The following is a 24,835-nucleotide window of genomic DNA, read 5'->3' as shown; positions in this document are numbered from 1 at the left end:
CCTACATTCTGCGATAGATTGAGTTTCGCTTTTAGCAGCATGATCGTTGTAAAGCATAGCACAAGACGAGGGAATTGTGTTCCGAAAGCTAGTGCAAACCGCTACTACCACAGTGCACTCGCAGCATCAGGCTAAAACAAGTCATTTGTATCCACTGTATATTTGTAAAGGTAACCGTCAGTAGGCCTATGTAGTTCTTAAGGTCAAACAAAACACTTCTATTATGTTCTCAAAACAGGACCAGATCAATTTTTTAAACAGGTTAAAACCTTTTAGAATACTAGTCCTCTAGGCAAGGGATGAGAAAAGCAACCCAAAGGCAACGTTCTGAAGTCAAATAATGTTTTACAGTAAGGTAAAGGTGGTCCGATACCTGATTTAAGTGTCAGGTATTAAAAAATAAGGTTCTCATTGTAGGCTACAAAGCCTTCGACACTAAGGATAGTACTGTAGGGTGGCCAGTTCCTTTATCTTGGTCGCCTTTCCTGCAGCAATTATGCCCACCCAATTTATTACACCCTAGGCCTATGGCCTAGTAGGCTAGATAGATAGACTGACTAGTAGTAGATAGTAGATAGACTGCCTATTACACCCTAGGCTTAGTAGTAGATAGACTGCCTAGTAGATAGACTAGGTAGCGGTGTTTTCAACAACCAGTTCAAGCCGAGAATGGAACCAGGTTTACTAAGTTGGAAAGCCAACGCCTTATCCATTGCGCCATTCCATCTACTGTTGTACAGTATATTATGTCCTTTTATTTTTTCAAGTCAACTTCTCTGGAACGAAACAATAGCAGAGCGGTAGACGTTGAAACGTAGGACAGTTTTCCGCGCGAACCAGCTGCAACCATTGCGCCGCGGCGCGACCGGTTAAGAAAGGTAGGACAATTTCCTTTATGAAAACTGATTGCAGTCATTAAGATCATTCTTGCACTCAATTCAGTTACAGAAAAAAAAGTATTGGCAGAGAGTTAGAATCGACCCACGCCTTCAAAATACTATTTCCTCACCTTTACCTTTACCCTAAGCGGTGGGATGGCGTAAGGCTTTCCAAATTATGGCGTTGGCTTTCCAAGTTATGCAAACCTGGTTCGACTCCCGGCTTCAGCTGGTTGTTGAAAACCCCGCTCACCTTTGCCCAGGGTATAATAAATTGGGTTGGCAGAGTTGCTGCAGGAAAGGCGACTGAGATAAGGTACATGATTGCAACAAGAAGCTACGTCTAAAAATCTGACCATGTGGGATCGTTATGCAAGGACGACGAGCGTTGGAGCAGGCTAGGCTACGTGAATAAAGTTGGTGGTTTTACGTTACAAGGGTTTGCTTTGTTGCAGCTGGGCTACCGAGTGATTTCGCCTTCGGCTCTGATGCTGGTATATACCTGAGATCGATTCCAGACAAGGTTAAACCCAGGGCCGGATTTAGATGATGGGGGGCCCGGGGCACTTTTAGATCAGGGGGCCCCCGTGCAAAACTTTTTTCGCGCCTACAGCGCGAAAAACAACGTCTTTATTATTTATGGTCACAGCGGTAAACCATAATCTCTTCGTGGGAAAATTGTAAGATAAAGTTCCCGGATTCGTTCGTCTGTATGTAATGACCGAAAAGAAACACTCTTCTAAAAACATCTATTCGAGAATTGTATTTTTAGCCGAGAATAGCCCACTGGCTGTCGAAATTGGAGTGCAACGCGATACACCACTAAACTTGTCACTACAATGCAAATTACTGAGATAAAGACGGACATTTCGTCCAGCTGGTAAGCACTAAGCAAAACAGTTAAATATGCCACCAATTCTTCAAGCTACAATTTTAAAATGACGAGAATAGATTGCAATATCTCAAACGCACGTAAGCAGTTGCTGTGACGTAATAATGATAACCATTATGAAGCTATTCAAGCACCTGTTAGATTTGGCTTACACCATATCTCGTAATTCAAGATTTAACGATGATGTAATGTTTCAGCAAGTGTGACCAATGATGCAATCTTTGTTAATTTCTAGCTATAGTCCATTACGTCAGACGCAAAGATTCAGTTGACCTGAACGGTTTTATGTGACGTTTGATTTGGTGAACGATCTATTGTCCGGAACATACGTCTACAGTAGCATTAATCCAGCACTGGACAGCATTTTGCAGAAACGTCAAAAACTGAAAGAAAAAAAATTAACACAAAATCACATTTTTTCCACGTAGGGGGCTTTTCAGAAGTCGGGGGGGGGGGGAGCGGGGCACCTGCACCTTCTGCCCCCCCCCCCCCCTTAATCCGGGCCTGGTCAAACCAAAACTTTAAAATCGGTACGGATTGTGTTCTTTCTTGCATAACGCAATGAGAATAAGTCAGGTAATAATGCAATGACATCGTAAACTCCAAACTGGGTTGAAATTTTGAAGTGAGCTCATCACTTGAGCTGTCCAGGCAAATTTAACACCATTCAAAAGCTTTTTTTACCAAGTAAAAGTTTTCATGTATCAAGTGTTTTAACCAACCTAACCATTTCTCTTATTTGGTAGATATTAAATTTGTGTTTAAAAGTAAAATTAGTCAATTAAAGTTACAATTTAATAAATGAGAACGTCATCCTCTTCCGGTGTGTTAGGTTGGTAGCCTACTAGGTGGACCCAACATACATCATGAAGACAAAGAACATTGAAATGAAACCGTTAGTTGGTCCTAAGCAAGATGAAAGTCAAAAGTACGTTTCTTGTGTATTATGATATTAAATATAAGGTTGTATTTTTTGTTGTTCTACAACTGGTAAGACCTTACAACTATTGTACTTTTTTTAATTTGCTTCGTTAAATGTGCAAACCCATTATCATCCAGCGTTGACTTTACGCAAGAAAAAACACAATCGGGTAGGAGAGACTGTGGTAAAGTGTGGAATGGGGTAAAATGAGCAACTTCTGTTTTGGAAAAAACGATTGCGCGGAATATATTTTTTCTTTATCCGAAATATATCACCTATTAAGCCACTTCAGTCAATGTATTTGTTATGTCCAGCGAGAATCGCATTTTACATTGGCACGCAATTATACTGTTTATCTCGAAAATTCTAACTTTTTGTTGTAGTCAAAAACTGAATAATTTTATTGTTATACTTTGTAAATCAAATTTTTTTTTTGTGTTGGTAGATATAAAAGGTGAGGATTAAATCAAAAGTTCAGATTAGTTTGTCTTGTAGTTTTTTAAATATTTGTAATTTTGTTCGGAAAATCATGTTGGGTAAAGTGTGCAATGTTACTTGAAATATTTTGGAGAAGTTGCTCAACTTACCCTAAACGAAATAGCCTTAGCTTACAATCCTTACATAATGTTTAAACTGTTGAATTTGTGTTTTTTTAGTTTCATATTAGATGAAAAAACAATGTTTTAAAGGTGCACTGCAACGAAAATATATAGCTTTTGTATTCATAGATCTTTATGAGAAAAAGCGATTTGTAACAATAAAATTTTTTTTGGGTTTGTCATTAGCCCAAACATCTAATAAAAGGGATATTGATTTAAAGGATTCTGATTGGTCAAAATCTTTGATGACGTAGTTGGTTGTTCAGGCAGAATTCAGAACCACTAGTTTGCATACAAATAAACAATAAACAAGTGGGCTACATATACAAAGAACAATTTTATACTTGAGTTTTACGCGTTGAGATGTTTTTTTTGTATGGCTCCCGGTTGTAGTAACGGAAGAAACGTGAAAGGGGTACACTTTCATCGTTTACCTCTGAATAATCAAGACAAGCTTAAAGGCATATTCAATGAAATTTTCAAACTGGAATTAAGCATTAAAATGCGTAAACTGAACACTCAAGAATACATTTTTAAAAAAATTACCGAAAAAAATTTTTTTTCAAGGGCGCTGGCAAGGCCCAAAGTCCAATGTTTCATTTATTTTTTATTTTTTCAAAATGACCAAAAAGTGGAAACACTGCTAGAATATACGTCATAAATGCCAAGAGCTCCAGCAATATCAAAAGTCTTTTCGCGCGCTGGGTTGCAAAGTTCGGACGTGTTGCGTTCAAAGAAGTTTTGCAGGATAGTTTTACACGTCTTTTAAGTTTCTAGGATATTTCGTTGAGTAATAGTAGCAATGTTACGAGAAAGGTGAGGTACGGTAGTATAATTCTAGTAGCATTGCTAAAAATTAAATGTCCATAAAATCAATATTGCATCATAGTTTGACTATTGTAGAAACAATATTGCATCATAGCAAATACTGTGCCTGACTTTTGTGTTGTGCTTGGCTGTGACACGACAGCATTGCATAAAGTTAGTATGTTGGCTGATCAACTACTGCTTCAATACCACATTTTTAAAATTTTCCAAAACAAATCATTTTTTTTGCACAATTGACTTGAGCAAAACGGTGCTCATCTTACTTCACCTTCCCCTACTGTTTTGAACTAGTTGATATGACCTGATCTGGATTTGAAATCAGATCTACCAGCATCAGAGTTGAAAGTACTCTGCCACTGAGGTGGTCATATGTGTAATGTATTTATCCTTACAAACAACAGAGTTTTGTTGAGAAAATTAGAAGAAAAATTATTAACGCTCTATACAGGTTACACTACTTTACATCCTTGCATGTGGTACAGCCATTGGTTTAATCTTGCTAAAACTGAATTATACTTTGGCTGTTTGTACTAGTACAGTTATTATTCAATGAGTTGCCACTGCGGTAACTGATAATCTCACTATTCATTGCGATCTTTTAAATGTTCCAATGACGCTTGCAGTGGAAATGGTGGAAGCAACATCTGCATGTACGCGTCTTCACTGGTGGTTTTTCTTGGCTCTATATCAGTAGGAACAATGCTCGGACTATCGTCTCCATTGATTCCAGACATACAAAAAGATACCTCTGAAAATGCGATACATCTTCTCCCTTCACAAGCGTCGTGGTTTGGGGTAAGTTGATTAAGCAGCGATTTTCAAGCGATGTTTCTCGAAACACTACTATTCCGTGAAAGGTGGTCAGGTGTTCCGCAGGAAATATATTATTTTGTATAGTGTTCCATGGAACACAAATGAAAAATCAAAATTACAAGAGTTTGTCTTTCTGCAATTCCTGCTCTAATACCAACTTTGTGCTCATTCAAACAGGCCTATAGACATTGCACTGAGAAAAACTAAAAGTGAACAAATTGTTATGTTATTTATTTCACTTCATTATTATAAAATTTTGCTAGGTCTTGCCCAAGATTCTTTTAATGAATAAAGTATTTCGTGGCTCAAAAAAGGGTTGAAAATCGCTGAATTAAGGGTTGGAACCACGAACAGTAGATCATTCACTAATTAAGAAAATCTTCCTATTAGGCATATTAATCCTCGGATTAACCTTTTATCTTCATGCATCAACCGTGATCTGCTGATTGGAATCCTAATTCCAGGTTTACCAAGGAACGTAGCGCAGACTGATCCTTGATTAACCAATTTGATTGGCTTAATCGGTCGCTTAGGTAATCTGCTGTTGGTGCATTTTACAGTAATCTTACATGTTTCTTAGCAGCGGAGTGTAGCTAACGTTTACAGCAACTGACCGAGTTGTGTTGATCATTAGTCTGGTCTCATCAGTGTTGTTGCGACCGTGCCAAATTTTTGTAGGTGATTTAGTAAATCATTTCGGTCTTGAGCACGCTCTAACGTTTGCTTTGCGATGCTTTTACTGTACTTTTTATCAGACCCCTAGTGTGTTATAGCAAGTAATATTTTTCGCCTTACTGATAAGTTAGGAAAAGAAACAACTGAAATTAAAAATGAAACCGCTATTTATCCAAGTAACTTAACTCAATAACTTGTTCCACATTGGAAGGAGATACTTGCAAAGTTCTTTGTCAAATATCAACTTAAAGTTATTTTCGCCAGCAGATCTCACGTTGAACAGACACGACTGAGCAACAGCACAGCGTTTAGCATTATAAAAACAAACAACAAACGTTTTCGGCTATGCATCTAGCCTTTTTCAAACCTTAAATAAGAAATGCTAAAGAAACATGCATTATAGCAACAAACGTTTAGTCTAATCTGAACGTTTAAGAACTGCTTTACCTTGCTCACATACGAAATGATAACCGAAAAATTACACAGCACAGAAGGTCAAGTATTTAAAACAAGAAAATATCCATTGTTCAGAGAAGAATTGTCCAAGCAGATTAGCTACGCAAGACCGAGGCAGCACAAGACAAGATAATTGCACAAATAAAGCGCAATACGGCAAGCAAAGTAGCCTACTTGGCTATTGATTTAAAGACTGTAAGAGATAGAAGGCTTTGCCGGCAAACAATTGTCTATTATGGCCATTATAGGGCACTTCTTTTATGAATAAATTATAAACAGAATTTTCTTACTGGCTTGTTTTCTAGTTTATCCATACGTTTGGGTTATTTGTGAAGACACAGCGTCATTAGTTTACAGAACACTGAGCTTTGCTGCATTTATTTCTTCTGTTTTTTTCCAGGCACTTGTCACGCTCGGTGGGATGGTGGGCGGAGTCATAGCTGGGTTCATCATGCAGGCTATTGGTCGAAAGCGAACGTCAATCATATCGGCAGTCCCTTATGTCATTGGACTGGCTGTGAGTTGAATGGAATGTTGTCTTCTGAACGTTACCTTCACATGTTATGACTTACCATCCCTAGTTATGACAAGTAAAATGAAAAAACAAAACAAAAAAACATTACAATTATTTACATATTTTTGAGTTTTTGTGTTGCCCTTTTACGATGTGCTTCTTACACAGTAGAAGAAAAACGATGAACTGTACCGCATATACCAGGGGTCACCAAAATTTTTTTTCTGAGGGCCGAATTGCTGCGAGATTAACAGCTGCGGCCGGATGCAAATTGCGAAAAGATATACAACTATGTAGACGTAGAGTCTACAATGACTTGAATTGAGCACAATAAATAACAAAGTCAGCGGTGGAATAGCAAAGTTGTGATGAAAATCGAAAGCTTGCTGGAAAAGTTATCCCCTTCTGTGATACACTACAGGGCATCGTGCTCTTGAGAAAACATTACATTTTTCCAAATTTGGCCTAGGCTGTCCCCATTTGTGGTGGCGTAATGATAAACAGCAATGTCAGTCTTTTACAAAAAGCTTGGTAACTTTTTTCCTCAACAGTTGTAGTGCAGCTGTTATATCCGCAGCACGTGGCTGGCCGGATGAAATCAGTTCGCGGGCCGGTTCCGTCCCGCGGGCTGTAGTTTGGTGACCCCTGGCATATACGATTGAAAGTAGCTTTTTTACTGTAACGTATTTTTTAGTACTACGGTAGTTTGAATTAGGATACCATTTATTCAACGCAAAGCAAGTCGTTCCTTAGTGATGTGTTACTGTTTATGGTTAAAAATTTAAAGTTCAAATCAAAGTGTGTGCAGTTCTTAACGCTAAGGAAAGAAATTAAACCTTTTCGCTGCTTTATAGTTCATTGCCCTTGCAAACCACGTTTGGATGCTGTATGTGGGAAGGATTATTACTGGATTCGGAGTCGGAATATCATCCCTAATTGTTCCGGTATGATATGACATTGCAATGTGCTGGTAGTGCACTAATGCGGTTACAAAGACAATGTCTTCATTTACGGAATATCTATGGAGTTGATTAGTGGCACAAACCTAAAAATTGCGGGTAGAGTGTTGCACGTAGTTCGAGGCTACATGTTTTCATCTGGCTCTCTTCAAGAGCTATCGTCAGAATGATAATATAATATTATGGTTTTATTTATTGTTGCTCTAACAGCTAAGGTCTTTTATAAACAGGGCTCATGTTTAATTTTGGATCAGGTTTACGATGTCATCACATTATTACCCGAATTATCCTCACTGCATTATGCAAAATAGAACACTATCGTGCCGTTGTTAAAATCTTCGGTTTGACCCGATGTGGAACTGATCCCAGATCTACCAGCACTATAGAGCCGAAGGCGAAGCTACTCGGCCACTGAGCTGGTGTATTGTCAGAATAAAATAAGCCTAAAAGTAGTGAAGTATTCATAGTAGAAAAATAAATTGTAAATTTGGCTAATTAGAATAATTAAAAATTAACGAAGAAGTTTTAAGGCACAAGCGAATTGTTTTTGTCGGCATATAAAATTGAATTCCAGAGTTTGTATAAAGATTGCTTCTAGTGCTGCGAGGTGAAACGAGGAACGGCCTTTAGCCAAAATTGGAAATATTTTAGCATAAAGTTCAAAGCATGTTTTTCGTTATCCTGCAGATGTTGTTCAATTGCAGAGTCACTAGATATGCTTTTGTCATTTGCAGTTTTGCAAGCAAGATTTGGTTTATTTCTTGTTGTATTGTTTCCTTTTCTAATTATTTTCAGGACATGTTGTTTGATTCCGAAACAAAGAAACGTCCAGCAGCATGGTAAAGAAGTATTGTCAGAACTTTCACAGTATTATTGAAGAAAAACTTTGGCCATATTGCGGCAGTTCTTTGGCAGTTAGTGCTGCATTCCTTACTGGAGTTGACATTTCAGCCAAAATAGAAGACATGGTCAAGTCAGTTACTCAGAAGAAAAGGAATGTAGACATCAATAAATGGGCCAATAGCTGGATCGCTTTTTCTAAGTCTGTTGTTGCAACTGTGATTTCATTCATAAAGGATTTAAATCTTTCATCTGAATCATCTGATGTATGTGAAGTAGCAGGAACTGTAGAACAAAATCCAACAAGTGATTTTGACTTACTTTTTGTTCCTCCACCAAACAAAGCACTTAAATTTGGTACCCCTATAATGAGCAATTGCATTGAGAAGGAAGTCAACACATTTCAAAAATTACGGCAACCAAGTTCACAACCATTAGATTATTGGAAAAATGAACACAGGTTTCCACTGCTAAAAGCTGGTGCGAAAATTGTGTTGGCCATACCAGTGTCATCGGCAGCGTAGTCAGGTTCACTATGTCAAAAAAAGGAATTTCGTTCAAAATTTTTGGAGATTAGCAAACCTATACATTTTCGGAAAGCTTAGACCATGAGGAATCCGAAAAACGTTGATTACATTTGCAGAGATGTCCGCATGGCCACCATTTTGAATTTTCAAAATGGCCGCAGCAAAATATAGATTTTGATATATCTCGGCTCCTAATAAACTTAGAAACTTTATCAAACATGCTAATTCTATGTTTTAAGGGTCAAGAAATCCATTAGAAGCTAATACTTAGCGTTAACCACTTTGCAATTATCCGCCATATTGCTTTTCAAAATGGCACAAGAATTATATTTCGTTACATTAATACTTACTAGTTGAAATATAAACTTCATTCAACAATAACATGCTATTGCTAAGTTATGTTGACTAAGAAATTCATTAGAAGCAAGCCTGCACGCCACTGTCATATTTTGGACAAACAAAAAAACAATTCAATTGTCCAACAGCTGTCCTGAGTCTTATTTCCAGCATTACAATCAACGTCATTTTCGCAGTCTGTCCCACACAGGCACAAGTCGTTGCAGGTAAAGTTGTTCCTTCGACGCGAACATCTCTGGGTTGACCAGTTGGTTTTGCATTGGCATCGGTCAAGCTGGATAGTGGCTTGTGGTGCAGGTAGAATCTTTGTGGTGATAGGTGAAATCCCACTTTCATGCTGATGGTAGCCATGCCGAAGTGGATCAAGGAGCTGTTGTCACATGACAGTGGCTTGGCACCAGACACGACTCTGAACTCGCACGCGTTCAACGTGCTCCTCTAATGCACCAATGTTGGAGGCAAGTTTTGATTCTCCGCCAAGTTCTTGCAAAACAGGTGCCATCTCAGTTCTGGAATGTTGTTTTTGTGGACACCTTTCGGGCAGTAGGCCACATCGTGCATTCAAAGCTGGCCAGCATTTCTTTCACAGTCTGAGATAGTGTGCTGTCCTCAGGTAATTGCATTAGTGCACTGATTGTTTCAATTCCTGCCTTCAAGTACTGAAAGCATGGAATACGGGTACTGCTTTCGCCTTCTCTTGTCCTAGAGCTCTCCATATTGGTGCGATCACCAGTGTACCTGATAGCATGGAAATGGACGAGTGTTTGCAGAGTTGGTCGTAGTTTGCAACAGCAAGGACAAGAACGTCTGTGTCCAGACTAAGGAAGACTAACTGCCCACCAGGACTCCGCTGTGATGCTGATGCTGCGAGGCAGATCATCAAGGTGTCAAGGCAAGATCATCAAGGCTTCTTCGTGATTGTTCACTTCCAACGTGATGTTCCGATTGCTTCCGGTGTGGCCTGACGCTGAAGTTATCACCAGTTTTGGAGAACGCTAGTTGTATCCGATTAATAATAATAGTTTTTTTATTTGCGCCCATTGCGATAACATACAGTACACTGCGATCACAGATGAGATACAACAGACTACAGGAAGCAGCGAAGTGACATATAATCTTCGAGTCAGCTGCTCCCCTTATTTTGGCTGCCATTAAGTGTCTTTGCCGAGACACAGCCGCGTGCTCTTGAGCGGTGTCGAACCCACGTCCTTTCGAACGTCGTGCAGACGTTCACACCACTCCACTACGCAGCCCACTCGATTACTTCTTCAGCAAGATGCTCTGTCAAATCTGCTTTCGTTTGGTCGGGACAGGAACCTACTCAGTGGAATGTGCTTGATTCTGGTGTCATCCATGATATGGTATTAGACGGAATCTTTGTCTTTTCGTCGTCTTGCTCTAGTTTTCTGTTTCAAAGAGTCAGACTTGTACGTGTCGAACACCAGAATAATCTCGTCAAAGTCTGCTGTCAACGTCATGAGCTTGTCATTGAAGTGTTGGCTAAGATCTTTGACTGTCGTGATGGCCCCGTATTCTTTGTCATCTTCTGAACAACCACCATGCTATTGACAATGGCAATTTCTGACTCATGTGCGGTCCCGATGATAACAGTTCTGTATTAGCAGTGTCAACTCTCTGCTCTGTTCCATCAGTTTCAACCAGATGCTGCAGGCAATGGATGAGCTTTGATTTATCAGTGCATGGTAGAACTGATCCATCTGGAACGAATAGTGCTCTTGGTGTGAGGGTGAACTCATACTAGTTATCGATAGCCTTCTTCTGGTCAATGCCTCGGCTTGATTTGGATAGGACCATGAAGCGCCCGTAGAGATCTTTCGTTTCTTTCAGATCGATCGACTGGTCACGAACCTTGACTGTTTACTTCTTGTTTCTTGACATGTGCATGGGGTTGTTCTGCTTCTTAACTGGTGCCTATAAGCTGACATAACCATTAATGCGTTCTGCAACATAGGCTACTCTGTTGTCCCTGCTCATCGACGGTCTGGATCTGTTTGACATTTTCTTGTGGAACACATGCGTGTGTGATGAAGTTATACAACTCATCACCTTCAACTGCGATTGGATTTCCGTGTAGCTTTTATCTTGTCAACAGCTTCATGCTCTTTCCTGACAATGGCTGGTTGTACTTCAGGGTGAATTTTTTTTGGAAGAAGTGTCTCCAAACTGCTCTTTGAGCTTATCTGAGAGGCGCGGCATCATTGGTGCAGCCAGGAAAAACCGTTGCCGGGCATTGGTGTTGTTAGAAATGCCAATTAGTCCAGAGCGGACTTTCATCATCTTGCTGAACTACTCGCATGCACGATCTGCACCAATGGACACAAATAGGATCTCACCCTTGGTAACAGATACATTGCCTTCTTGAAGTTCCCACCAAGTCTCTGGGTGGTTGATCTTCAGGTCATGCATATCTGCAATATACGGTGACCAAAGACGCTTGTAATTTTTCCGATCTAGGACTTATTCAGTTCCTCACCAGCTTGCAAATGTAGATTGGGATCTGCATTCCGGGATGCCTCGACAAAGAATAAGATCGTTTCCACACGGTGAACATAGTTCATCATTGACTTGAACAATTGAACATCGCATTAGAGGACTTTTCCGTTTCCCATGCTTTCGATTGCTGCATCACATCTTCATCTATGAGGATTCGTTCCAGATGGTCATGAGCAGTCGAGATGGATTCAGGACCACTGTTTCTGTTATCAGATGACGATGTACATGCCTCCTGTACCTTATCTGCTGATCTTGAGCAGATAATCTTCAGATGTGGCTTCTTTGTGAATAACTGAGGCCAGTTCATACAAAGCTATGTAAGTGTGGATGTGTGCACAAAGAGTTCTCTTACAATGCGCACACTTGAGAATTTTTCTTGTGGTTGCAGATCCATACACATCGGCTTCTATCCAGGCATCATCAATCCCAGAGTTCTCTATGGAAGTTCCGAGAGCTCTTAGTGCAGCCATCACAGCATGCAGCTCACACAATCTGGAAACAATTTCTCTTTTCAGGTCGACCGGTGCGTCTAGCAACTGCGTTGCATTTTCGTAGAGGGCCATGTCGAAGGTTATCACAGTTGGGTACCCCTGACCAACGACAAACGTCTTCAGCTGGGATACTTGTAGAATCACAGTCAGCATAGTAGGCCACTCGTGAGCAACTTCAGGTAGCAGAGGCAGTGCACCAACGTGAGTGAGTGGTTGGCAAGATGAGATGAGTGACTTGTATCCTGCCCATCCGGGGATCTTGCTTTGTTTATCATTTTCTCTTGCCCTGGACAAAGTAGATGCTGTAACCCACCCTAACTGGGTCAGTTCCTATGACTGAGCAACACCTGTTGTGTTGGCCTCAAACCTCCGCGCTCTGTTGTCAAGTTCTGGTTTGGGCTTGGCACATGGCTTAATGGGCACATGATATGGAAGGATTGATAAGTTCTTAGCTGCAGTAAGTTCGAGCTTTGGTGCGACTAGTTCTTCTGGAACATTTGCTTTCTGATACACTGCAGTGATTGTTCCATGTGTGGTGCCTTTCCAGTAGGTGGACAACAAAGACGAGTCAATACTTTTTTATTTCATTATTTTCATTTTTTATACTTAATTACGGACAAATACTTTTTTGTGGGCGGACAAATACGACGTAACACTGTATATATAATATAAGTAGTAATGTAACGAAATATAACTTCGGCGGCAGTTTTGAAAACCAATATGGCGGATAATTGCAAAGTGGTTAACGTTTGGTAAGTAGGTATGCTTCTAATACATTTCTTGACCCTTAAAACATAGAATTAGCATGTTTGATAAAGTTTCTAAGTTTATTAGGAGCCAAGATATATCAAAATCTATATTTTGCTGCGGCCATTTTGAAAATTCAAAATGACGGCCATGGGAACATCTCTGCAAATGTAATCAACGTTTTTCGGATTCCTCATGGTCTAAGCTTTCCGAAAATGTATAGGTTTGCTAATCTCCAAAAATTTTGAACGAAATTACATAACGAACCTGACTAGCGGTAGAGCGCTTATTTAGTGCAGCAGGATTGTTGTTGAGTAAGTTACGAAAGCGGATGTTACCTGCTGTTGTTATAAACTCTGTGTATAGCAGATTTGCTTGTAACAAGAAAATGGTTGAGAAACTATCCGAACTAACTAAATCATCACTATCAGAAGCAGTTGAAGTGGAAGAGCAGGAAATTGAAAATTTACTGAATGAGCACAGTGACTCGGAATATGAGTGCCAATGATAATGAATTGTCATAGATAGACAACGTTTCTGAACTTTAAAGTTAACAAAGTCAATAAATTTTGTCGTTTTATCTCTTTTTGTACATTTAGTCCTATCTAGTACACATTAGACTTAAATTTCCATAAATTTAATAACATTTATTGAATTGTATTTTGATGGGAATCCCATGGGATGGGATGGGACGGGACAGGCATGAATTGCTATGGGATGGGATGGGACAGAAAAAAATGTCCCATGGACAAGCCTGTTGATTCGTGCCTTCAAGCTGGAAGCAATCTTTATAAAAACTCTTGATCCAATCTGATGCCGTCAAAAGGAATTCGTTTATGCCTTTAAATTTCTTCGTTAATTTTCAATTATTCTGATTAGCAGATTCACATTTCGTTTTTCTTTTACTGTAAATACTTCGCCACTTTTATGTTTATTTTTTTTCTGACAATAGCTCCTGAAGAGAGTCAGACGAAATCCTGCAGCTTCGAGCTATCATGAGCAACATTCAACTCGATTATCTTGTGATTATGATTGTACAGTAGGTTTATTTTTTCTCATGAAATCGATTACGATTGCAGGATGGTGCAATCAATTGCGTCTATTACAATTACGTCGCATACCCATATGCTATCAGCAGGTGATCTAATTACAAATGGTTTGCTCTGAGTCAATGCGTTGATTACCGTACCAGTCGCGTTGCATTTCAATAAAAGGAATATTTCAGTACAAGTAAAGAACCTGTCAACCAACTTAAACAATAATTTATATTATCAAAAAATTATTTGCTTGAAAACTTTTGCCCTATCTTAGCTACATGGGTAGTCATCGGAAAACATTAAAGAAGAGCTGGTAAATAAACTGTGATTGTTAGTTTGAAGTAACACTAACACATGTTTAAATTATCCAAATACGTTACAAAGCAAATGCTTTATCGTAAACGATGCAAATGTATTAACAGAATTGACATTTGGTCACTAAAACTGGTCTCATTGGAGGCATAATTCCCCTATGGATATGAGAAAGGCCTGTTTGCTGAAATATGACTGCTTCAACCTATTTAGATATCCAAAGTCTGCAAGAAAAAAGGTTAAAAGCTTCATTGGGTTTAGGGAGTAGTAATAATTTTTTGGATTCAGTTGCCCCTCATCACCCTGTTTCTTTAGAAAGCATAGAGGGATAAAACAGAGTAACCTTAGCGGGTTAATCTGTTTTATTTCTCTATGGTTCAACAAAACAAACTCTCTACCAAAACTTTATCATTCTTTAGTAAGGTCGCATAGCGATGCATACCGTATATCTTTTTAACTTTGTTCTCTATTGTGATATCATATGCTTAATGCATTGGATAGGTTTACGTCGGAGAGGTATCCACTGCGAAACTTCGTGGAATGTTGGGTTCAGGGACACAACTGAGTATTGTGACTGGGATATTGATTATATATGGAATTGGTAAGTACAATATTCATCATCTGAATTCGGTTTGTCTTCTCGAGAGCAACTTTTTCTCCTTGCCGCTATTGTCTGTGCCACCGGCTTTATATTGTCTATGGAAAGTATGGTTTAGTGTTTTTCTTTTTGTGACAATGTTTGATAAGTTTAAATGAACACATCACAAAGCAGTGGCTGCAGATGGTGCAAAATTCTATATACCATTGTTTTGTTTGTCGTATCCAGGCTTACACCAGGTGGTTGAAGATTTAGATTAAGTAGACGGGAAGGCAAGGAAGCCAATCTTCGTGTGCACCTTCAGACATGCCTTTAAGTGTCTTAACAAAGACACAGCCGCATGCTATTGAGCGGTGTCGAACCGGCGCCCTTTCGATTGCCGTTCCAGGGCTCTCACCACTCCGCTATGCAGCCTATATGTACCATTAAACAACAATCTAAACAAACTTGACACCATTAATCATCATCACCGCTTGTAGCAGCATCAACAAGAGATATAAGCTTTCTTATATTTCAAATTTGTGCAAGCCATTTATTGTTGTCAGATTGAAGCTGGTTCATGGTTGACAAACTTGTATTATGCGCCAAATCAAGAAAATTGTTTTTTTTGGTATAATTTTTTAAGTGTTCTCTTTATTTTACTTGAACAACAGGAACCGCGGTATCTTGGAGGTGGTTAGCAGCTGCTGCAACAATTGCTCCCATTATCCTCTTTGCTTCTTCCTTTCTCATCCCGGAGACTCCAAGGTTCCTGATGATGCAAAAGAATTACACAGAAGCAAAACAAGCTCTTCAAAGATTACGTGGAAAAAACGTAAAACGACTTCGCTTGTTGTGACTTCAATTCCTTACTGCAGTGCAGGAACTGTTCTCAATTACACTGGTCAACACTATTTTTCCTGCATGGAGTTTTTTTCTAATGAGTTTAGGGTCATTTGGGGGCGCTGACTCTGAATTTTGTGTTAATTTTTGCTCATCACATTTTTGAGATATGAAAAAATTTTTTTAATTGATATTCTTTACCGATTCAAGTTATAAAATATATGTTGCGTAGCACCCATAGGCTATGTGTAATAATGTTTGTAATAGGAGGAAGCTATTCCCGTGAGAATGCTTTTCCAAAATTATTTTTGTGATTGCATCCTTTTCGGGCATTATTGACTGAAGTATACAAACACTAAATAAATGAAGTATTCTCTGTGCATTTTTAATAATAAAATACTGAATTTGAAAAGTATATCAACTGATTAGCCCTTCCCCTACTAGACAGCTCTATAAAGTCATTTTGAAGATTTTGTAAATAAATTCAAAACACCAGAGTAAGGTTTTATTAGCCCTGTTGCAAAAAAAGTTTATTCACAAATTATTTTACAGTATTAGGCCCGGACTCAACTTGAAGACACTGGGCGTGTTGGCTCAAAATCGCCACTCTTGGAAGCAAATAACCCATGTTGATGCGCAATCTGCCGCAGGCAGAGATAACGACTGATGATGATTAGGCCCAGGTCTATTTTATATTTATTAAAATTATTTCTCTCCTAGGCCAACATTGCTGATGAATTCCAAATTCTGGAAGAAAGTTTAAGCGAAGAAGTGAAATCCGCTGGGTGGCTAGAAATAATTAAAGAAAAAGGATTAAGGACTCCAACTCTCCTTTCCCTAGCAGCCATGTACTTCCAACAGCTGAGTGGAATCAATTGTGTCATGTTCTATGCCAAAACGCTTTTTATTGTAAGTCATAAAACTGTACATTGTGTTGTCACAGTGGAAAAGAAAAGCCATTATTGTTGGTGTTACTCATTGCCTATGCTGTGGTTCCCAACGCATGGGTCGCGACCGAAAGTTGGGTCGCCTGATTTTTTTTTTGGGTCGCTTGTTTTTCAGGCATATTGTATCTTAGGCGAAAAAATATCAATAAAAAATGTAAAACGTTAAGAAATCGATCACAAAACTGGAAAATATAAACACAAGTCATGAAGCGTTTCATGTCGAGACATTGGAAAGGTTCGTAGCATGTTCGGAGTGCAAGAACTTTTAACAGTTTTCGTTTTAACAAAAATTTCAGTCTCAAACCTAAATTAACTTGCCAAAATTACGGGATACATTGCAACGTGCACTATATGTCACGAACATTATGTAGGACAAACCATGACAAAGTTTTCCACACGTTGGGTCACACACATTGCTGTATTCGTAGCACAGGGTATACTGCCAAATTTGCTAAAATGATAAATAATAAACAATTTGCAAAATACAAATCTTTATTCTACCATAACATGAATTATCAACATCAAAATTGGACAAGAAGTATAAAATTGTTTATTTTTCTATAAATACATTCCAAACAGCCTGTCGAGAGGAATCTACATCTTTATCCTCTTTACAAATTTGGGATCTAGTAGCTTAGTTGTCAAGAATCAGTAAGGATAGCATAGGCACTCTCTTTGGAAAACCAAAGGGTATACTATAGTTGCTCGAAAAAGCAGCGAGTATACTGCGTATACCGCCGTATATCTTCGATAACAGCACTGGTCACACATAATCTGGTGTGGTAAGTCAAAGCCCCAAGTGCTGTATGGACTCATTGCTTTCTCCACAGAGAGGCCCTTGATGCAAAAAACTGTCTCAAGAACTGCACGAAATTTTGAATGATGTTGTGAAGTGTGTAAACTTCATCAAAGCAAGGCCACTAAATCAGCGTTTGATTTCGTATTTGTGCACTGACATGGATTCTGGTTATCAAGCATTGCTGCTGCACACTGAAGTGCGATGGTTGTCACAAGGTCGGGTCCTGAAGCGAGTTTGTGATTTGTGGGAGGAGATTGCTATCTTCCTGAGGCAACAGAACTGTGTGGGATTACCTGAAAAGTTTTTGCAAGAAGATTTTAACGCAAAAGTTGCTTACCTTGCCGATAGATTTGACTCTCTGAATTCCCTAAATTTATCTACATGCAAAGTAATGATTTTTTACGGTGATTGATCACACCGCAAAAGTTTCTGCTTACCACAAAAAAAAAACTCATTCTCTGGAAAAGTTATGTCACCAGTCACCAGAGATGAGTAGGCTACAATATGTTTCCTCAGCTGACGCAATATATTTGTGGCAAGGAAGTTGATATTAAGCAAACCATGATTGGACACATGGAACAGCTTGCCAAAAAGTTTGTGCACTACTCTGGAGAATCTCTACCACCTAATAGCCAAAGTGATTGGATAATTGATCCATTTGCTGGAAAAGATCTGCCTCAACTTCCCATCCTTGTTGCAGAACAGTTCATGGACAGAACGACAGAAGCAACAAACCGTATTTCTTATGTGTCCTTAAAAGATAAATACCCCAAAGATTCTGCAAACATCCACTTTTGGGCTTCCATGTACAAAGTGTATCCCACAGTTTTCAAATTTAGTGATTCAAAAACAGATTCCATTTGCAACAACTTGGCTTTATTAGACTGGATTTAGCGCCATGTGTGTATTGAAAACTAAACTGCGAACCGGCTGGAAGTTGAAGCCGACATGTGGCTATGCCTAAGCAAAATAACGCCTCGATTTCAAAAACCCACTGACAGCAAACGAGCACAGCTATCTCATTAGTGATTTGATAAACATATTATTTGCGGTAAAAGTTACTGCTTTTGTGGTGCTGTTTGTTTGCAACGCAATCTTGTATGGCTTGTAAAATATTACGACAGTTTGCTTGGGTCGCAAGATTTCACCGAACTGATTTTTTTTAAATGGGTCGCCTTAAAAACGTGTTGGAAACCAACTGGCCCATGGGGTTCATATAGTTGTGAAAGGCTAGTGATTAACATCAATATGACAAAACTAAACATTGCTTGCATGGCTTATCCTACTTTGTGTTGTTTTTCTTAGGAAGCTGGTTTCACGAGCAATTCCCAACTTACCGTGGCCTTGCTCTCAATCGCAGGGGCGCAAGTACTATTCACTTTTGTGTCATGTTTAATCATTGACCGAACAGGTTTGTTTGAATTTATTTGCTTTCAAACCAACATTTACAAGTAGCTTCTGAGATGATAAAGTTTAGAAATTAGCAAAATATCATCACTGGTTTAAGAATCAAAGCTAAATCAAATTATAAAAGTTACAAAGCAACTATAAATGTCCCAAACCAAGAATGTTGCCTTCTGTTCAGTGGTTGTCACCCCAAACATAATCTGTCCTTTAAATTCTATTTCAAGTCGCTGGCATGTAGTTGCACCAGTTAATCGCTTCTTGATTAATTGATCTTCAAGCAGGTGGTTTAGATCAGGGTTGTCTATGCTCTTTGTTTTCGCTTATACCCGGTCCTTTCGATCAGCTAAGTGGCCAAGTGGTTTCGCTTGCTCTGGTGCTTGATTTACGGTAAACTTTTACTTTTCGAAAAAAAAAAGAAGTTATTCTTCGTGACATGCCACTGTAATATTCAGAGAAGATTTAATACCACAAAAAAATCGTCACCAAAACTGCCAATTTTTAGGAAGAAAAATACTTCTAATTGTTGGAGCAGTGTTTATGACGCTAAGCCTGACTGCTTTTGGAGCATACTTTCAACTACAAACAGCCCATTCGTCATACGTTGACGAAATGAGTATGGGGCTCGATATTGGGCCAAATGGGACCATCACTGGACTTTCTAACACATACCACGGTAAGAACAGAGTTGTCATAATGTAGTCTAGATGTTACATAATATACAAATACAATGATGATGGACCGTACTATTATGGTGCGGCTCCAAATACAACCCTTTGAGAACTGCTGGGACATATGTGTCCCATCCCATGCACTTAGCCGATTACTCCGCAGTTAACTTTAAAAAAATTGTCACTGCTGATACTCTAACATAGTATTAGATGTCTATCCTTCAAAACAAATAAAACAATATATATATATTTTTCTTTGCGTAGGCTAGTTGTTGTTGTTGTTTGTATGACATATAAAGTGTAAACCAACAAATTTTACCTAATTTTTTTTTTTCGGGAAAATTAATGGTCCTCAAAGGGACAAGAGAAACCAGTACCGGTAGGTTACCGGTACACTAAATTTCTTTTTGTGATGTGTCTATAAATACTTAAGTTGACTGAAGGTTTTTTAAAAATCAAAATTCTAACGTTGCTATTAACGTAAACGACTTGACTTGATTGCAGTAGATCGTAAACGTCAATACATTGAGCTAAACCTCAATTTGTATTAAGTCAGAGATATCTTAACACTATCTTTGATACTAAATCCTTGATTTGTAATAAGCTTAACACATTATTCTATTATTATTTCAACACATTATTATTCTAACGCTCCACTACAACATGCAATTCTATGTACGCTATCACAATACATACTAAATAAGCTTAGAATGATTTCATTCTTTTTATTCAATCAATTTTTTTTTTCTAGTATCAGGCCTGACATCGTTGGCATTGATTAGTATGGTGGTGTTTATAGCCGCCTATTCCATCGGCATCGGGCCAATTGCATGGCTTCTTGTAGGAGAGATAATACCTGTACGGGCAAGAGGCAATGCAGCGGGGTTGGCGACTGGTTTTAATTTGTTTTTGGTGTTCATTCTAACTCGGGAATTCAATGATATGATGGTAAAAAATTATTCTATCGTTTTTTGTAGACTCGTCTTTTTTAATTTCGTTTCGAAATTTCACTTGTGAAGAATTTCGCTTCATTTTAAACTGTCTTTGAACGGATAAAATTTAATCGGGGACAAAATATTTTGAGTAAACCGTTGTAAACAGTGTACAGTAATAACAATAATCGTGTTTCATTTTGCACCCATTGTGACAGCATAAATACACTGTGCATCCCACATGCAATTCAACAGATGATCGGAAGCAACAAAGGTCATGCAGTCATCGAGAGTCAGCTGCTGTCATGTACTTATTGATACAGTCCCGTGCTCCGGAGCGGTATCGAACTGACGATTCATTAATTATTGCACAAGTATTTTCGTTTCTCGGCCATTCAGCCGACAACATAAAAACATAAATATTTCAATATCCGTTTTACTAAAACGAGGGAGGATTGGCAACACTGCATGGGTTAAGGACGGCAATGACAATGATAAGTTTTCAAATAATTGATTTGCTTCTTCAGGTAACCATGACACCTCAAGGTACGTTTTGGTTCTTTGCGGCAAACTGCGCTTTGTCAATTCTCTTTTTCGCCATCTGCATGCCCGAGACGAAGGGGAAGTCCCTAGAGGAGATAGAAGCTTATTTTCGAGGGGGTTGAACGATGACGACAGATGGTCGAATTGTTAATTGTCAGTTATGCCATTGTCTGTGTTGGAAAACCATTATGATTGCTGGTAGACTAGCTATTGTTTGTAGATCAATTGTTCTGTTGTGTGCAGGGCTGTGGAGTCGGGGTCGTGGTATCGGAGAGATTTTGACGTCCGGAGTCGGAGTTGTTAAAAAAAGGACAACTTCGACTTCATACAAAACGATGAACGATAAGAGTTTTGTTTGCATTCTTTTATCAAAATATTCCTTTTTGTTTTCTGTATTGCGCTCTAGCACTTTATCAGAAAATAGAAGTGTTTAGTCTTGTTAGTTTTTGTGAAAGTCGTCGTTTCAATTTCGATCACAACTTAAGTGAACTTAAACTAAAAAAAAACTGCAACAACAGATAAAAACATCTGGCAACCTTAAAATATCCAGCAACACTGAAGCCGAAATTGGAATAGTGTATTTTTTGTCCGACTCCACAGCCATGGTTGTGTGTAAATGTTGGTGTACGTGTGTTTCTTCTGTTGGTGCTAAGGTGACACATTTTCTCTAGAGATGTTTGTTCTAAAAGGGGTTGGTATACCAAATAGACCAGTAGCTACTATTGTGCACAAATTCCGTCAACATTGCTTACACTGTGTGTGGACTAAAGGACGCAACCCACATACCTGCAAGATTATGTGAAGCGGAATTCATGCCCTCTATTTTTATATGCTTGTGTTCTTTTGCCTTGTAGAAACTGTTGCAATCATCTCAGTATTTTGTATACGACTCGCGATCATGCACATGCCTTTAAAAAATATTTACCGCTACTGATCGCTCATGAGCTTTGCGCAGCCATTTTAACCTGTCAATTCTCAGTAAGAAGACCCAATGAAATCGTCAACCAATCAGAACATGTTTAAGTGCATGGCTACCATCCAATTGTGACCTTTTTAGCACTCAGCCAGAGAGTTGATACGTGCTTTGAACTGAGAAGAAAAAAGTTTTATGAAGAATGGGAATCGAACCCACGTCATCGGAATATATTCTCTAGCCCTAACCTTCTAGCAGAGGTGGGCAGTAACTAGTTACAAAAGTAACTAGTTACTTTTTGAGTAACTGTAACGGTAACTTCGTTACTATTTTCCAAAAGTAACGAAACGCGGTAACTAGTTCCTATTTTAGCACTTTTTCAACAGTTACAGTTACAAGTTACTTTTGTATTGAAATTTCAGTTTTTAATTGCCGTTTATTTCTCTGCACGTGTTTGTGTCTTGCTTAGTGCGTGTTCGCTGCGTTTTGCGCAATAATGCATTTTTCTCGCAGATGTATCGGCGCAGCACTGCGCATGCGCGGTTCTATTTTGTTTTGTGGTCTGGTGGAGAAGGGTTGCCATATTGGCGAATTTATCGCCAAAGTCCAGAAATCTGGCGATATTTTAAGACGTTTAGCTTCATATTTATGATTTGGCTCTTTTTTGGCGATTTTTGATAACTGATTTGGCTAAATTAATTGTTTTTGGCGATTAATCAATATTTACCAAAGACAGGCAAGACACAACAATACAACAGGGTTGAGCATTATAATAATATATTTTACATACTGTATTTACAAATGAGTTTAACAGTCAAACGTTTTCGGTTTAACTTAAGCCCTCATCAGGAACCTGAAAATATTTATAAAAACGCAGTAAATTTCAACTTCTTGAAGGTAACTAACTAACTGACCATAAGCATCAAGAAACACCCAGCGATTAAAAGCAATTTGTTGATGCTTATAGTCAGTTAGTTAGTTACCTTCAAGAAGTTGAAATTTATTGCATTTAGTGTAACGCTTGCAATGCTTCTGAAAAGATTGTCTGACATTAAAACCAGCAACAGCATTGCTGTTTGCTTGCCGTTGGTGGACGTTCTTGTGGAAGCAATACAAACCAGATTTGGTCATTGGTTCGAGGACAGCGACTTTCAGCTTGCGACTGCATTCCACCCACAATTTAGACTTATCTGTGTTTAATGCCTGATCATTAGGCGACACTGCTGAATTGAAGACCAAAATAAAACAGAACATGCTTCAAGCAATTGTAGAAGCAAACTGCTCTGCTGAAGAGGGGAGTAGCAGCGACACTGAAGTGGATGGTGGTAGGTAGAGCCACGGAGGACTTTTTGCACCACTTTACGAAAAAACCAAGAAAAGAAAGCAATGCGCGTTGAATCTGTTACAGGAGTATTTGGAAGCGGAGCCCTGAGGACAAGTTAAGCGGATCCAGATTCACAATTGGACCGATGAAAAAACTGTTTTAAAAACATAACACTCCCATTCCGTCAAGTGCTGCAGTAAAAATATTGTTTTCATTGCAGCACTTGTTCATCACCAGACTTTATTCGTTCATCCCCGACGCCGACACACGTTCCATCGACCTGACACTACCAAGACAGGCATGGATGTGCCTCAACCGTCTCCATGCGGCGTCGGGCTTTTCCGCTCAACCATGCACCAATGGGAAATGGCCTCTTCCTCCTCCTGTGAATGTGGTGCTGAGGAACAGACCGCAGACCACATCATTGATTGATTAAATCTTTATCCTCGGACTGGGAAAGCTTCTTGCAGAACTTAATCCTGGCAGTTTCGCATACTTGTAATTTTATGTTCAGATTTGTAAGTAACTGAAAGTAACTAGTAACGGTAACTAGTTACTTTTTAAAATCGGTAACTGTAACGGTAACTCAGTTACTATTTTGGCCAAGTAACTGTAACTGTAACTCAGTTACTTTTGAAAGTAACTTTGCCCACCTATGCCTTCTAGGCCACGCTGGCTACAGCGGAACGCTCATGTAATTTACTTTCTATCAAAACTGTTTGCGTTTTTCTCTGTTCTACCTCTAACTTCTGATTGGTTGAAACGATATTCTACTTTTTCTTCTGATTGGTTGACTGCTTCAAAGCTTTAATGGCTCTTACAAAATTTGTGATGAAAGATATGATTTCATGATATGAAATCAGCGGAAGATATGATTTCATGTTGACATTGTCACACAAGCATATCGGAGCAACTGCTAGAGTAGTCTAGTGACTGATAAGATGAGACTACGCTGCCTTTTGTTATTATAAATTTGATGTTCTCTTGTCATACGCAGAATTTTACCAGAGATTTTTTGGTAAGTACAGTAGTTATTTTATTTCAACAACTCACATAGTTTATTTGTTATAGCAATGAATTGTATATGCGTGCGCCATCGGCTACTTTTGGAATTTACATTTATCGGCTTTGCAGGCAGATTACTTGGTAACGCATCACTGATTTCAAGCAATTGTTTTTGCAATACGCCATCGAATTTTTTCTCGAATCATACAATTGTTTTTGCTTCTTGATATTGGTCGAAGAAAAATTCTAGGCTACCCCTGGAGTAAAGACACGGAAGTTTAAATTATTATAGCTCAACTTTTGTGTACTTGACCAACGCATTGAAACGACAGCTCTAAATTGAGCAATACTTAGTGGATGAAAGAACTTGCATTCACCAAACACATTTCAACAAGTGGAAACTTCCTTTGTCAATCTTGGTGACCGGGCCTGCGTCAGTGGCTCAAAGCCTTTGAAAGTGTGTAAAACTGTGCTGAGAAAATTTTTTAAATTTACAAGTAAATCTTCCCTTGTCAA

General features: G+C 38.8%; 1 protein-coding gene across 1 annotated transcript; it reads left to right on the top strand.

Moving 5' to 3' along the window:
• Window positions 1-2,634: 2,634 nt before the first annotated feature.
• On the top strand, window positions 2,635-22,351 carry LOC145770842 (solute carrier family 2, facilitated glucose transporter member 8-like). Its single transcript, XM_082582577.1, has 11 exons — window positions 2,635-2,698; window positions 4,743-4,914; window positions 6,464-6,580; window positions 7,432-7,521; window positions 14,863-14,962; window positions 15,613-15,773; window positions 16,502-16,690; window positions 18,833-18,938; window positions 19,437-19,607; window positions 20,354-20,550; window positions 21,062-22,351. The coding sequence occupies exons 1-11, from the start codon at window positions 2,637-2,639 to the stop codon at window positions 21,197-21,199; spliced, it is 1,503 nt and encodes a 500-aa protein (XP_082438703.1). The 5' UTR covers window positions 2,635-2,636; the 3' UTR covers window positions 21,200-22,351.
• Window positions 22,352-24,835: the final 2,484 nt, after the last annotated feature.

Source organism: Aplidium turbinatum, chromosome 5 (assembly GCF_918807975.1).
Source record: "Aplidium turbinatum chromosome 5, kaAplTurb1.1, whole genome shotgun sequence".
Classification (NCBI taxonomy): domain Eukaryota; kingdom Metazoa; phylum Chordata; class Ascidiacea; order Aplousobranchia; family Polyclinidae; genus Aplidium; species Aplidium turbinatum.
Note: the sequence above shows the minus strand (reverse complement) of the source record. Positions and strands in the feature narration are given on the sequence as shown.

Bases quoted from the DNA above. Each gene is read 5' to 3' on its own strand.
- LOC145770842 (XM_082582577.1), top strand. From the start codon at position 2,637: ATGAAGACAAAGAACATTGAAATGAAACCGTTAGTTGGTCCTAAGCAA. The intron at 14,963-15,612 runs GTAAGTACAATA...CTTGAACAACAG, and splicing joins ATTGATTATATATGGAATTG to GAACCGCGGTATCTTGGAGG. The intron at 19,608-20,353 runs GTAAGAACAGAG...TTTTTTTTCTAG, and splicing joins ACTTTCTAACACATACCACG to TATCAGGCCTGACATCGTTG.